Here is a 13,104-nt window from a genome sequence, read left to right as displayed (position 1 = left end):
TTTCTGTTTTCCCTTTATGAGTTGCCATAGGTTTTAAAAATGTCTTTAATGGAAGTGACTAGCAACTACATAGTGTTTTATTCACTTGGTTGTGTCTGTGAAGTTGTGGTACTGGAGTCCCCTACTGTGAGGTTATTATACTGTTGTGCAGCAGTTGGAGATCTTTGTGTAACCTGGTTGGAGAACTGCTCTCAGTATAACCTTGGTGTATTTCTCCCAAAGTCTGCTCCTCACAGCACACACCACATTCTGTAAGGCAGCCAAGCCCTCGCCTGGGCCCACCAGCACTAGAACTAAATCTGCTTTTGTGACATCCACAGAATCATAGGATGGGTTTGGTTGGTAGGGACCACAGCATCTGGTCCAATCTCCCTGCTCAAGCAGGGTCATTCTAGAGCATATGGCACAGGATTGTGTCCAGATGGATCTGGAATATGTCCCGTGAAAAAGACTCCACACCCTCTCTGGGCAATCCATTCCAGAACAGCCACACAGGAAGGTTCTTCCTAATGTTCCAGTGGAACTTCGTGTGCATCAGTTTCTGGCCATTGCCTTATGTCCCAGTAGTTGACACCACTAAGCAGACCCTGGTTCCCTCTTCTTGGCATTCTCCCTTTAGATATTTACACACATTAATGAGGTCCCCTCTCACCCGTCTCTTCTCGAGGCTGAACAGGCCCAACTGCCTCAGCCTTTCTTCTTGAGAGATGCTCCCCCCAATCATCCTCATTGCATCCAACCCTTAAAACCCCTAAAAAATTAAGACTCTTCGTTTTCCCGAAAACTGGTCGCGCGTGGTTCCACAGGCAGGGCGGAGCAGTGCCGAGCGCTCGGTGTCCTCCGAGGAAAGGCTGTGGCGGTGTGGGTCGGACGCGCCCTTTCCCCGTGGCGGCGGGGGCGGCCCCGCTCCGCCCGCACTGGCCTCACGTGGCTCGGCCGTCACGGCCGCCCCAGGCCAATGGCGGCGCGCGCGGGCGGGGGCGGGGCGCCGCAGGGCCCTGCGCGCGGCTCCAGCGCCGGCGGGGTCAGGCGGCGGCGGCAGCGGCGGGAGTGGAGTGCAGGTGGTCCGGGAGCGGCTGCTCCGCTCCGGTACGGGATGGAGCGCGGCGCGGCGGCGCTGATCCGCGAGGGCTGGTTCCGCGAGACGTGCCGTCTATGGCCCGGCCAGGCCATGTCGCTGCAGGTGGAGGAACTCCTGCACCACCAGCGCTCCCGCTACCAGGAGATCCTCGTCTTCCGCAGGTGCGGGAGGGCGGCCCGGGGCGGTGGGTGGATGGCGGGGCCGGTCAGCGCCATGCGGTGGGGCCTGGAGGCGCGGAGAGGGAGCGGGGGAGCGCGGCCCCAGGCCCGCTCCAACCCCGCTTCCCCGCTCTGCCCAGCACCACGTACGGCAACGTCCTGGTCCTGGACGGTGTGATCCAGTGCACGGAACGGGACGAGTTCTCCTACCAGGAAATGATCGCCAACCTGCCCCTCTGCAGCCACCCCGATCCCCGCAAGGTGAGTCGTCCCCGGTCCCCACCGCGGGGTCTCCCCAGCCGGGGTCTGCGGACCCACCCCGGCCTCTGCAGGGCTGCTGCGGCCGGGGCCTACCGTGGGCCATTCGGGCGAGAGGGGCCGGCAGCCTCGTGGGCCCCGCAGTTCATCTCCGGTCGTCGGGCAGCACGGGCCCTCAGGGCTTTCACGCCGTTCTCCTTTGGCCGTACAGCGAAAGTTCGCCGGAGCCGACTCCGCTGACAGCCTGTGTTCTGCCCTCTTCTCTGCCAGGTGCTGATCATCGGCGGCGGCGACGGGGGAGTGCTGCGAGAGGTGGTCAAACACCCGACCGTGGAGTCCGTGGTGCAGTGCGAAATCGATGAGGTGCGTTGGGCCCCCGGCTGCGTGCAGGAGCCCCAGGGCCTCGGGGCGGGCGGGCTGCCCAGCAAAACGAGCCCGACTTCACAGCATCCACGGGAGCTGCGGTTTCACCTGTCTCTCGTCAGCACCGTGCGTGTTTGCTGCTGGTTCTGCTGGCGTGACAGTGACAGCGCCACCTCTTTGCCTTACAAGTCATCTACGTGGCAGCTGGATGCCTCTTCCATGTGATTTCTTTCACACACATACGATTAAAGCCCTTCCAGGCAGACATGGGCCAAGCACGGGATCTGGAGGAGTGCCTTGGCTTTGTGGAGGTGCTGCTTTTCCCTCTGCCTCGCTGCCGAACAGAGTACTGCTCCTGGCCGAGGAGGATGGTTGCTTTGCTGAGCAGTCTCTTGCAACCAAAAGCGGGAAATAAGCAGCTTCTGTGACAGATGGGTCAGTTGCCTTAGAAACGGTCATAGTTTTCTGTCTAGTACAACAAACTTGGAAGGGAGGAAGTCACTACCAATTTCCAGAACATGTTAAGGCTTTGGCTTATTGATGCTGACTGTTAAAAAGTGGGCACCTGCTAAGAATCAGCCTGTGGCTGGTAATCTGCTCACAGAAGCCTCCACATGAGAGTCAGGATGTGGGCTGGTAACTCTGTCAGACCACTGAAGTTTACTCTTTTCCCAGTCCTTCTATCAGCCAGTTTGTTCTGATATTTTACTTTCCCAGAAAGTTTTGCTCAGAGCAAAGCTCTGTTAAGAACAAGAAACACTGCTATCTGAGACTGTGTGCTCTGTCTGCCAGCTAAGTAGGCAAATGTGCCTGATTTTGAGCAAGCACTGCCTGACACCGGCATATTTTTTTGTTTTTTCCAGTTATGAGAAGTTGGTAGTAGTCAGTACAATTGCTGGGCCCAGGGCAGTGGCTTTCTAATGATTTTTGAGAGAAAACTGTATCTTACAGGTGGATTGATATAAGAGCTATAGTGCAGAGATGGGGATATTTCTCATACTGCGTTCAGAAACCTGCTGGCATGGTTTTACTTAGAAAGAAAAATAAATTGATTTAGCTGAGATCACCTATGCAAGTGATGTTCCGTAGGGAAAAGGAGCACAGAGCAGTCTGACCTGTAATCATATTTGGTCGGCTCCTCAGGGAGCTTTTGAAGCTCCAGGTTTTTGTTGAGTTTGGCATGGACAGATCCAACAGTGTCACTGAATCCTGAGGCTGTAAGAAAGGGCTGAGAGTAGCTTGCTGGCTGAAGATGCTGGCAGCTCTTGTGGATTTTATGGGCGAGTCAGACTTGCGCTGAAGGTAGGGAAGGAAATGACTCATTGTGCTGTTCTTCCAGTCACAACTGCACAGTAGTCTGAGAAGCAGCTTCTTGTAAGCCTCCTCTGACCCACTTGTGCTCTCTGTGTTGCAGGACGTGATCCAGGTATCTAAAAAGTACCTCCCAGGGATGGCAGTGGGGTATTCCAGTGCTAAGCTGACCTTGCATGTGGGAGATGGTTTTGAGTTCATGAAACAAAATCAAGAAGCCTTTGATGTGATTATCACAGACTCGTCTGACCCCATGGGTAAGAATTCTAGCCATAAAAGAGCACTGCTTTCCACACACCTCCTTCATTTTTTTCCTTCTGCCTACCTCTTGGAAGTTATGCCAGCTTACTCAGGATCCTTTCAAGTGAAAAGACTGTTGCCAACTTGGTTCTTTTAGTGGGGAAAGGGAAAGATGGAAACCATAAAATTGTATTAGCAGGCCTTCAAGCCAGCTGTTACATTTCTCTCCTCAAAATTCAACTCCAGCACCTATTTCTTCTGGCAGAGTTGTTTCCTGAGTCCAGCAATCCGATGGGGAATACAGCACCATGCTGGCAAGGGCAGCTTTGCGCATGTGCCTGCTGATAAAGCAGTGGCTCACACACTGTTGTTGCAGCACCTACCCTCAAGATGGCTGTGGTGAAGCAGCTGGATTTCTGAAGGGTGAAGCTGAGGTAGAGAGGGACCAAATGTAGATATGGCACCTCATTTTAGAAACCCATCAATGAGTGCCTGAGTCACTTTCAGTCTTGCTCTAGTCAACACAGAGAGAGGCATCTCCAAAAGGCAGTTTGGAGCAGGAGTTCTGCTTAAAAAGTGCTCTGTGAAGCAAGAGGCAGCTGCTAGGACTTTCTTTGGTAGGGGACGTGGGCTGGCTATTTAGCAAAGGTAAAATCCTGACTGTTTTGCCCTGGTAGGTGCAGGCCAGAGTTCACCCAGGGTCAAAACTCTTCTTTACTCACCTTTCTCCCAGGTCCTGCAGAAAGTTTGTTTAAAGAATCTTATTACCAGCTGATGAAGACAGCCCTGCGAGAAGATGGGATTCTCTGCTGCCAAGGTGAGGATGCTGTCCCTGGGCAGAGGCTTATGCTTTTACATACCAAGTGTGAGGCACAGAGGGGACTCTTCTTGGGGACATGTGATGCAGGGAATGAAACATGTCATCTCCCAGGTAAAGCAGTGGTTTTGATCTATGTCAGCTTCATTAATTGCTGGACTGGGCTTAGCAAAAGTGGCATAAGGGTCTTGTCTTTGAAACTACGTGAGCTGTACAGGTTGAGACTTGGAACCACCTGGCACAGTTCTGTGCAAAGAAGAGGGGCAGCTCTCACCTTGCATCTTGACTTCCTTTCTCCCATAGGTGAGTGCCAGTGGCTGCACCTGGATCTCATTAAGGAGATGCGTCAGTTCTGCAAGTCTCTGTTCCCAGTTGTGGAATACGCCTATTGCACCATCCCCACATATCCCAGCGGGCAGATTGGCTTCATGCTCTGCAGCAAGAACCCGGTGAGTTTCAGGCACCTCAAGTGCCCTTTTCCATTCCCTAGAAACTTGCCTGAGGCTGTCCCTTACAGAGCTTGAGCTGTGGCACTGAAGTCTCCCAGCTGTGGGGCCTTGAGATTCTTGATGGGCCCTGACTCTGCCAGCCCAGAGCCCCAGAGCTGCAATGCAGCCTGCTCGGTGATGAATGAAGTGCAGAATTGACCAGTTGCTTTAGAAATGGTCATAATTTTCTGTCTAGTACAACAAACTTGGAAGGGAGGAAGTCACTACCGATTTCCAGAACATGTTAAGGCTTTGGCTTATTGATGCTGACTGTTAAAAAGTGGGCACCTGCTAAGAATCAGCCTGTGGCTGGTAATCTGCTCACAGAGGCCTCCAAGTGAGAGTCAATGTTAGGATGTGGGCTGGTAACTCTGTCAGACCACTGAAGTTTACTCTTTTCCCAGTCTGCTTCAATGTGACTGTTAGATGGGTTTGGGTGCCAGCATTGCTGCTGCTGTACATGATTAATATGGATGCTGGCAGCATGCACTGTACCAAACTTCACACAAACATGGGTTCTCCTTTGAAGAGGAAAGCCTTGCTTCTTGGATGCTTGGGTACTCTCACAGCTTCATCTGGTACATGGCTCATGCAGTCTGACCTCATGCACTGACATCTGTGCATAAGGGCTGGTCACAGGAATTACAGAGCATAAACCCCAGCTCTTGGGACTGGGGCTGCGCAGAACCTTTGACTTCATACTAGAACAGAAAGTTATTTGTTTTCCTGTGAGTCGTCTCAATTCTCTGCCATGCATCAGGGTGCCTGTTACACAGTCTTTGGCTCCTTACCCGAATAGTCAGAGCTACTTGGCTTTATTTTTGCAGAATACAAATTTCCGGGAGCCTGTGCAGCAGCTCTCGCAGCAGCAAGTAGAGGAGAGGAGTCTGAAATACTACAACTCTGATATTCACCGGGCAGCATTTGTGCTGCCAGAGTTTGCACGAAAGGTAAGCCAGGCTGTGCCACAACGCCTTCCTCAAGGATGAGGTAGGAGTGGGAGTAGACAGGACTGAGGATTTCCTGCAGCCCCAAAGACTTCAATGGGCAAGTCGGAGCAGGACAGCATTTTGTATGACAGAGTATGAGTCAGTCAGGGAAGACTGGAGTTCATTTAGGAGCTGTTCTTCGGGCTGATATCCCATGCCTTGATGACAGATCACTCCTACCAAAGCCAGGTCCAGGAGCCTGCAGAACTGGTGTTTCCCACTGGAAAGCTCCAAAAGTCTTAGATAAAATGTGGTTGTGGTTACTAGTGCAAACCAGAGGGTAAAGAAAAGATGCTCCAGCATAGTTCAGTCAGGCTTCTTGAAGGATAGTCTGTATTTTTGCATTATTCCATCATCTCCCCACTGGGCTGCAACTGCAGATTCCAGAAAACAACTCCTTAGAGTGTCGTAGGGATGAAGGCAAATACCATAACTGTGTTGCAGAGGTGGTGATTCATATTTCTGCTGAGGACTGGTAGAGCTGTGGCAGGTCCATCCTGACACTTTGTCATTGGCTCTCTGCAGGCCCTGAGTGATGTGTGAGACCAAGACGCTGTTTCTTTCGTTCAAGTTGGATTCTGAGGTCGTCAGTGATGTGGCTGGGACCTTCTCAGCAGACTGCAGATTTGCTCTCCACTGTGTGGGATTGTTTAACCCTTGGCCAGCCAACATTCCATCTGATGTGTTAAAAGATGATGGGGCATAAGCCAGATAAGACTATTGAAAAGGTCCAGTGACTTATTGCGTGAGGTCAAAACTGTTCTTTCCGGTGCTGGAAACGTAAGGTGTCTTTTTCCTTTCTCTCCTCCCTGCACCCATTCTAAATTCTCCCATCCCAACCACACCCCACACGCCCCCAACTGACATGATGTATTTATAACTGACACATATTTCTGTCTGGTGGTCTGGGAAGAGTCCAAAGGGTCCCTGACTCAGCCTTAAGCACAGAGAGAGAGCGAGCTTTGTGCACAGTTAGCTTGCTCTCTCCTCATGGGAGCTCCCTGCTGCTGAGACATTTTGAGTGGTAACGAGTCTGAGCCTTTGTGTCCCACTGCCCTCCTGTGACTCCTGTACTGCTCTGCAGCACAGCTGGAGAAGTCACAGTGCAAACTGTTGCCATTCACAATAGGTCTCCCTCCAACCCTATGGAATAGCAGTATTAAACACCAGCCAGGCAGGCTGGCAGCAGTCTTGTGGGGTTTGTTTTTTTTGTTGTTGTTGTTAATTTTTTTAATTGGTTAGAAACAGAAGTGCTGAGGTACCAACAGGCTGACTCCTGTTCTTACTTCTGCCCTCAGAGTGGTTCCAAAGAATGTTTATTGATATGGTGATAGGCGCTTTATATATATATATTTATATATATAAATATATATGTATAAAAAACAAACCTTAGCTCCATTGCCTGCTGTTCAGTACTGATGTTGGGGAGTCAGTTGTGCTGACAAATCTGTCATCTCAGTTATGCTGAGATGCCTCAGGCCTGGGTATTTGCAAGTCCTTAGGAGGCATCGTTATTTCCACTGCTGCATCCAGATGCATAAGTTGTTTTTCATTGTACTCTGTAAGATGGATCTGCCTCCTCTTCTTTACTTCTGTTCTGAAGATTCCGTACCTCTGCGCAGTGGGAATCACCCTCCCAGCACAACCCACTGTGCCATTGTCACTCCCTTGCACTCGATTAAACACTCGTCTCTGGTTAAGGTGACATCAGTGTGGGTCAGTGTTCTTTGGGCAGAGAGTGGTCGGGGGATAACAGAGATCCTGAAGGTTTGCTGTGCTTCCAGGTGCACTCTATAGTTGGTCTGACTTCCTCCCTCACTTATCTTCAGGGATGAAAAGTTACCATCAAAAGTAAGCTCTGAAGAGTGATCCCATTGCATGTTTTGTATTGTAGTGTAGCTGCCCAATAGCTCCTCCAGCTTCTGTCATCCTCTGTGCTGCAGACTCAGTACCTCCTATCCAAGCTATTCTCCAGTCCAAATGCTGCCTCTGGTACAGTTTTCCAAGTGGTTTTCCAGCTGCCCATATCCCTGCTGCTATCAGGTAGTTCCTGTCAGTCCTGGCCCCACTGAGCTGCACCCTCCTTTCCTTTGCAGAAATGGCAGTGGCTCAGGGGCTCTGAGGGCTGAACCACTGAGCTCCGGCTGAGCAGGCTGGGGAAGGGCACTAGGTGGCATCAGGAGAAGACAAAAATACTCCTCCTGAGAGGCTTTTGGGCTTGATGAGAGAGAACTAGAAGAAGCAGACTTTAGCAAGGCTTGGTGTTGAGCTTTGCCGTAATAGTGACCCTACAAACAGTGTAGGTGGTCCAGCCACTGTGTGCCCACAGCAAAGATTTTGTGGGGTCAGTATTTTCCTGCTTTCTCCTATTTCTGATGAGACTTACAACTTCTTTCTCAGTGTCTCCTTCTACCACCAATATTGGTGCAATTTCTTTGTGGTTGCAAGTGTTTGCAAAGCATTGCTGAGCTGCTGAGCTGAGTCTAGATCTCTGTATTCTTGTGTTGAGAAGATAACACCTGTTTTTCTCTTAATTGTCTGGGTGACTGTCTTCTTTCTCACACAATTAGTTTGGGTTAATGAGGCATTTTCATTGCTCAACTCTTGTATTTTTATGAGGAGCAGACCAGTAATGGAGGCTGGTTCTAGCTCCTCCTGTTTAAATTCCTGTGGCACTTGAACCTCACTCAGCTCTTCATCCTTGACAGAAAACTAGCTCTGGCACTTTCCCCTAGAATGGGAATCAAGACCAGAACTATAGTCTGGGAAGGCCTTAGAGCAGCAGCCAACTAGTAACAAGTTCAAGCCTTTCACCCACCCTTGGTGAGTACAACAATGCCCAGGAGGGAAAGAGCTTCCTCAAACCCGTTGTTGGCCTCCATGCAGCTAATTATTCCTTCTGGTTATTTGAGCTCTCTCCAAATATGTAAGTTCAGCAAGTGGCCAGTGATGAGAGCAGGAAGACAAGACTGTTTCCCATCCAAGTCATACATATTCTGTCCACAGGGCCCTACATATATATAGTTTCTGAGTGATGCCAAGTCACTGTTCTCCACAGACCATTCCAAATACTTCAGTGCCTTCAATGTGAGAAGACAGAGATCAGTGCCTGAATCAAGCACTCATTAAATGAATGCAGCAAGAGAGGGAGCAGGGACTTGTGCAGCTATAGCTGGTTCCACCTGAGCAGCTCCAAGCTTCACGACTTAAAATCACCCCTGTGCTGAGCACTGCCACAGGTCTATGTGCCCTGTGAGCTACTGGGATGGTGTTTGGCACCTGCAAGGCAGTTGTGTCTACAGATCGATCATCTCTTCCACAAATTTGTGTCTGAGGTGTTATACTGCAGAATGTGGTGGCCAAGGGATGCTGGGGGTTGAAGAGACACTGGAAATTTGGGTAATGCTCAACAGGAGGAAACTGGGGAGTCTCATGTAGAACTGAGCACTGGCAGTGTCTCTAGGTGGGCAACTAAAATACCTGAGTAACCTTTTTCAGAGTTTTAGCTGCCTTTTGCCTAAGGCTAGTTAAGCAAGGTTGTTCATAAGCAAAGAGTCACAAAGATGATGTTTGTCTAGACATGCTGCAGTCATGTTCCAGCATCTCATTAAGCCAGGAGCATATGAACAGGGATAGGCTTTGTCCCAGGTAATGTACAATGTAATGTCAGTCAGAGCAGGTGGAGACAAGCAAGGGAATAGAGCCTGATGGGCTTTAGCACATCCATTGCTTAAGTCTCTTGGCACCTTTTGAACTGTGTCAAACTGCTCTGAGCTTTACTCATTGAACTAACTCAATTTTTAGAAGTTCAGAAGAGTGTTTCAAAAAATTTACAGAAACCTCTTGCCTGTACCTCTTGAGCCCTTTCAGTCAGTTAATTGGCATGAGTGTCATATTCACCTAGAGCTAATGTTATTGAGGCCTGGCTGAATTATTGATAAAGCTTGACTGGAGCAAGAGGCTGCTGAAGAATGACATTCATCTTTCATCAGCAGCCTCAGTAAGCAAGCAGTCAAAAAAGTATTAAGAAATGCAACTGGGTTCAGGGAGAAGAAAGTTCCCTTGTTAAAATGATGGGGGAAGAAGAGGGAGAAGTGTGGACAACATGAAACAACAGCTTGGGTCTACCAGAAGAACCAGACCAAATGCTGTTAACAAAGTAAGATGAAAAATCGAAGTTAAATACTGAGAAGTCTGCGGAATACTTTTTCCTACTCATGTGTAGGAGTTTAGTGCTTTTAAAATACGCGAAAGATGGGGAGCTGGAGTCAGGGAATTGCAGTTACAGCACAGTGATGTGTGAAGCAGGTATTATTAGTGGGCATTATAAGGGGGTATTATTACAAATGTTAGGGATCTCAGTGCAGGCCTTTCAAAGACAACAGCTCTGTGGCTAAAGGGGCTTGAAGTACCATGGGCTGCTGAAGCAGGGACCCCACAGGAGGCCTCTCCTTGGTACTTGAGGGCTGCTGCAGCAACCCCCAGCCAGGCATCTTCAGCAAGGAATTTACTAAACATAGCTAATTCTGTGTTAAGAACAAGATGATGTATATGATGCCCCTGCATGTGTTTTGCCTTCTTAAGCTGTAGGAGAGGAGTATCCAGAACCCCACACTATCCGCAATTCCTGACTAAGGCTCTTCCAGCCGAGCAGTGCCTTCTGTAGTGCTGACAGTCTCACGGGCCCATGTGTTAATGCCCCTGGTGAGCTCTTGGAATTCCCATGAGGTGTAGTGCATAAGCAATCCCTCAGGTAATCCAAATTGTAAAGGAATGTTTCTATCCAACTCTTGTCCAGCCAATCTTGCCACCAATGGGACAAGTCTGGTGTAACAGAGGTCAGTGCATGGCAGTAGATAATAACCCCAGACTGCACAGCCTGAATGCTGCCTGCTTGGAGCCAGGCAAAATGTTTCAGTGGAAAACACGTATTTTTAAATTGAAGTGTTTCATAGTGAGTAGTTATTTTTGAGGAAGATTTTTGGTGGAATAATTGAAATGTTTAACTTTGCATGCAGTAAAATAACAGAAGGCTTTGAGCCTACTCCTGAAGCATTTTGCTTGCCCTCCCCTCATCCTCTTGCAGTCCCTTTGGGGTTGGTAGACAGAGAAGGTAGCACAACTCCCCCTCATCAGAGAACTGTGACAGGCTTGTAGTCATGCATGCTGTGAGAGCAGAATCCCCACAATCCTTCCTCCCCTCCTCTTCCTTGCACCTGCTCTGAGCAGGGATGAGGCTCCTGCAGTCTTTTTCCTGGGTTTGTTAGATTAGTGCCAATGAAAAGCCAGGGCTAAAACAGCCACCTGCATATTCCTCCAGGGCCCTGGGGAGCACAGTGCCAGGCAAAACTGCAAACCTGGCCTGTTTAATGAGCTGTGATTTCAAGCCTATGAACGAGTTGGTTTCTCCTTCCGGGAAGGCTCACAACTGTCAGCTAACTATTGCTTTATTTGTTGCATTTGCCTTTGTAACTTGAGGGCAGAAAGCAAGAGATCTGTCTTGGTTTGAAAGACAGGTGTCTGCTAAGGAAGGCAGAAGTCTCCTTTGGAATGGCAGATGCAACCCCCTTCCCTCCGAGTTATTATAATTTTTAAAATCAAGGGGGCTTTTAGGCAAAGATGTGGGAAATAGAAATAACAGTTCTTTACTATTATATGTCTATATGTATATAACAAGTCAAACAAACAACAACTATGGCAGTAACAGCAAACAATCACAAACCCAGTCCCAGCCTTCTCGGCTGTCAGGCCCTTTCCCCTCGGGTGCAGTTCCGCTCGCAGCCGGCAGGGGCGCTGGCAGCTCCCGGTGAGCAGGGCAGGTGCGATGGTTCCCCCGCGGCTGCAGGGGGCGCTCCGGAGCGAGCTCGGGGAGCACGCGGCACTGGTGGCCTGGGATCCCGGGAAGGATGGAACAAAGGCTTCACAAACCCCTGGGCAGCTGATCCCAGTGTCCGGCCGGACCCTCAGGAACAGCAGGCTGGAACGGCAGGCTGGAATGGCAGGGACAAGCACAAATCCCGGGTGGCAGATGAGATGTATCCAAGCGGGGAACCACCCCCGGAGGTCTGGGCCGGCAGGGCAAGCAGGGCTACAACGTAGCGAAGGCTCAAAGTAGCGGTGGGGCCGGGCGGCCACGGCCTGGCTCCGAGCGGGGCAGGGAAGGCAGGCTTGGGATCCCAGGGCTTCTCCAGTAGAGAGGAAAAGCAGCCAAGCAAGCAGACTCTCTCCCACCGAGACCCACTGACCACACACCCAGGTGAAACAAAAAGAGCAGCCAGGTCTTTTGTTCTTCTTAAGCACCTGGCTATTTGTTCCCCTAGCAACATGTATGGGGGAAAATTCCTTTAACAGAAAAAAACAAAAAAAACCCAGGGGAGCTCCTAAAACCCCAACAGGTTCCAGTGACAGGAAAGTATTTTAACTCTTCTTTCAGCTGCAGCTGAGTGCCTTACCTTTAGGAACCAGAAACTTCTGGAAGCCTGGTGTGATTCTGCTATGTGCTTTAAAACATGGTGGCCTAAACCCAGACCAGGCAACAAACAGGCAAAAGACAGCAAATATCCAGGCCATAGAGCAGAGCAATTGAGAAGTTATCTCATTCCTTAATGTGGTATTTGGTTCCAGACACAGTGATAGCTTGTGTTCCTGCAGTGCCCAGTATTTGCTGCTGCACAGACAATCTGAGGAGAGGTCAGAGGCCTCTTTCTTGAATGATAAAACCTCTCCCATTGCATGTTGTATGTGCAGCCTTCATCACAAAAAGATGGAGGTTCTCTTGAGTGATTGTGGAAGCATATTCTGCTGTACTTTTGAACCCACTCTGCATCTATGCTGGAGCCATGCTAACTGTGAGACAAAATCCTTGGAGAGGCAAGCCTTTTCTAGTTATTGTATGCAGAAATTCCTTCTGGAGCATACCCACCCCAGGTTCCCATAGTTGTGTTCACAGGTGCACTGATTTCAGAGAGATCTGCCCTCACTGTGAAATGACAGAAATCCACTCAGGCCATGTACAACTGAGGGTAGGAGAGCATCAAGGAAAACATCTTCGGAAGGGGTGAGTCAGATAACAGAGAAAGTGGTAAGAGGAAAGAATAATCAGAAATGTTTATTGTTCCAAGGGAAGACCTTTACCATTTCCTGTACAGGGTCCTAAGCATTTAAGGGTTAGGGAAAAAAAATAAAAATTGAGGCCTTCTTAAAGGTCAGACAACTAATGCACATGGAGTAGGAACAGTAGCAATGAACAATCCTGGTGCTATATGTTGAACTCTATCTGATAACAAAAAAAAAAGCAAGTTTTATCACCAGAGAGTTATTTTACTTCCTTTGGAGAAGGAGATGGTGCTCTATCTTGTGGTGGGGAGGTGGTCAGCAGCATCTGCAAAGAGGCTGGAGG

The 13,104-nt window shown here is 49.6% G+C and overlaps 1 protein-coding gene across 1 annotated transcript; it reads left to right on the top strand.

Annotated features, from left to right (window-relative positions):
* Positions 1 to 995: 995 nt before the first annotated feature.
* SRM (spermidine synthase) lies at positions 996 to 7,410 on the top strand. The gene is made up of 8 exons (XM_042051344.1): positions 996 to 1,242; positions 1,380 to 1,500; positions 1,768 to 1,860; positions 3,275 to 3,428; positions 4,145 to 4,228; positions 4,532 to 4,677; positions 5,544 to 5,666; positions 6,231 to 7,410. Exons 1-8 carry the CDS (start codon positions 1,097 to 1,099, stop codon positions 6,246 to 6,248), a joined length of 885 nt encoding a protein of 294 aa, XP_041907278.1. The 5' UTR covers positions 996 to 1,096; the 3' UTR covers positions 6,249 to 7,410.
* Positions 7,411 to 13,104: the final 5,694 nt, after the last annotated feature.

This window comes from Corvus kubaryi, unplaced genomic scaffold, assembly GCF_017639235.1.
Source record: "Corvus kubaryi isolate FWS band 111438036 unplaced genomic scaffold, C.kubaryi_AGA036_p1.0 75, whole genome shotgun sequence".
NCBI classification, from domain to species: Eukaryota; Metazoa; Chordata; class Aves; order Passeriformes; family Corvidae; genus Corvus; species Corvus kubaryi.
Note: the sequence above shows the minus strand (reverse complement) of the source record. Positions and strands in the feature narration are given on the sequence as shown.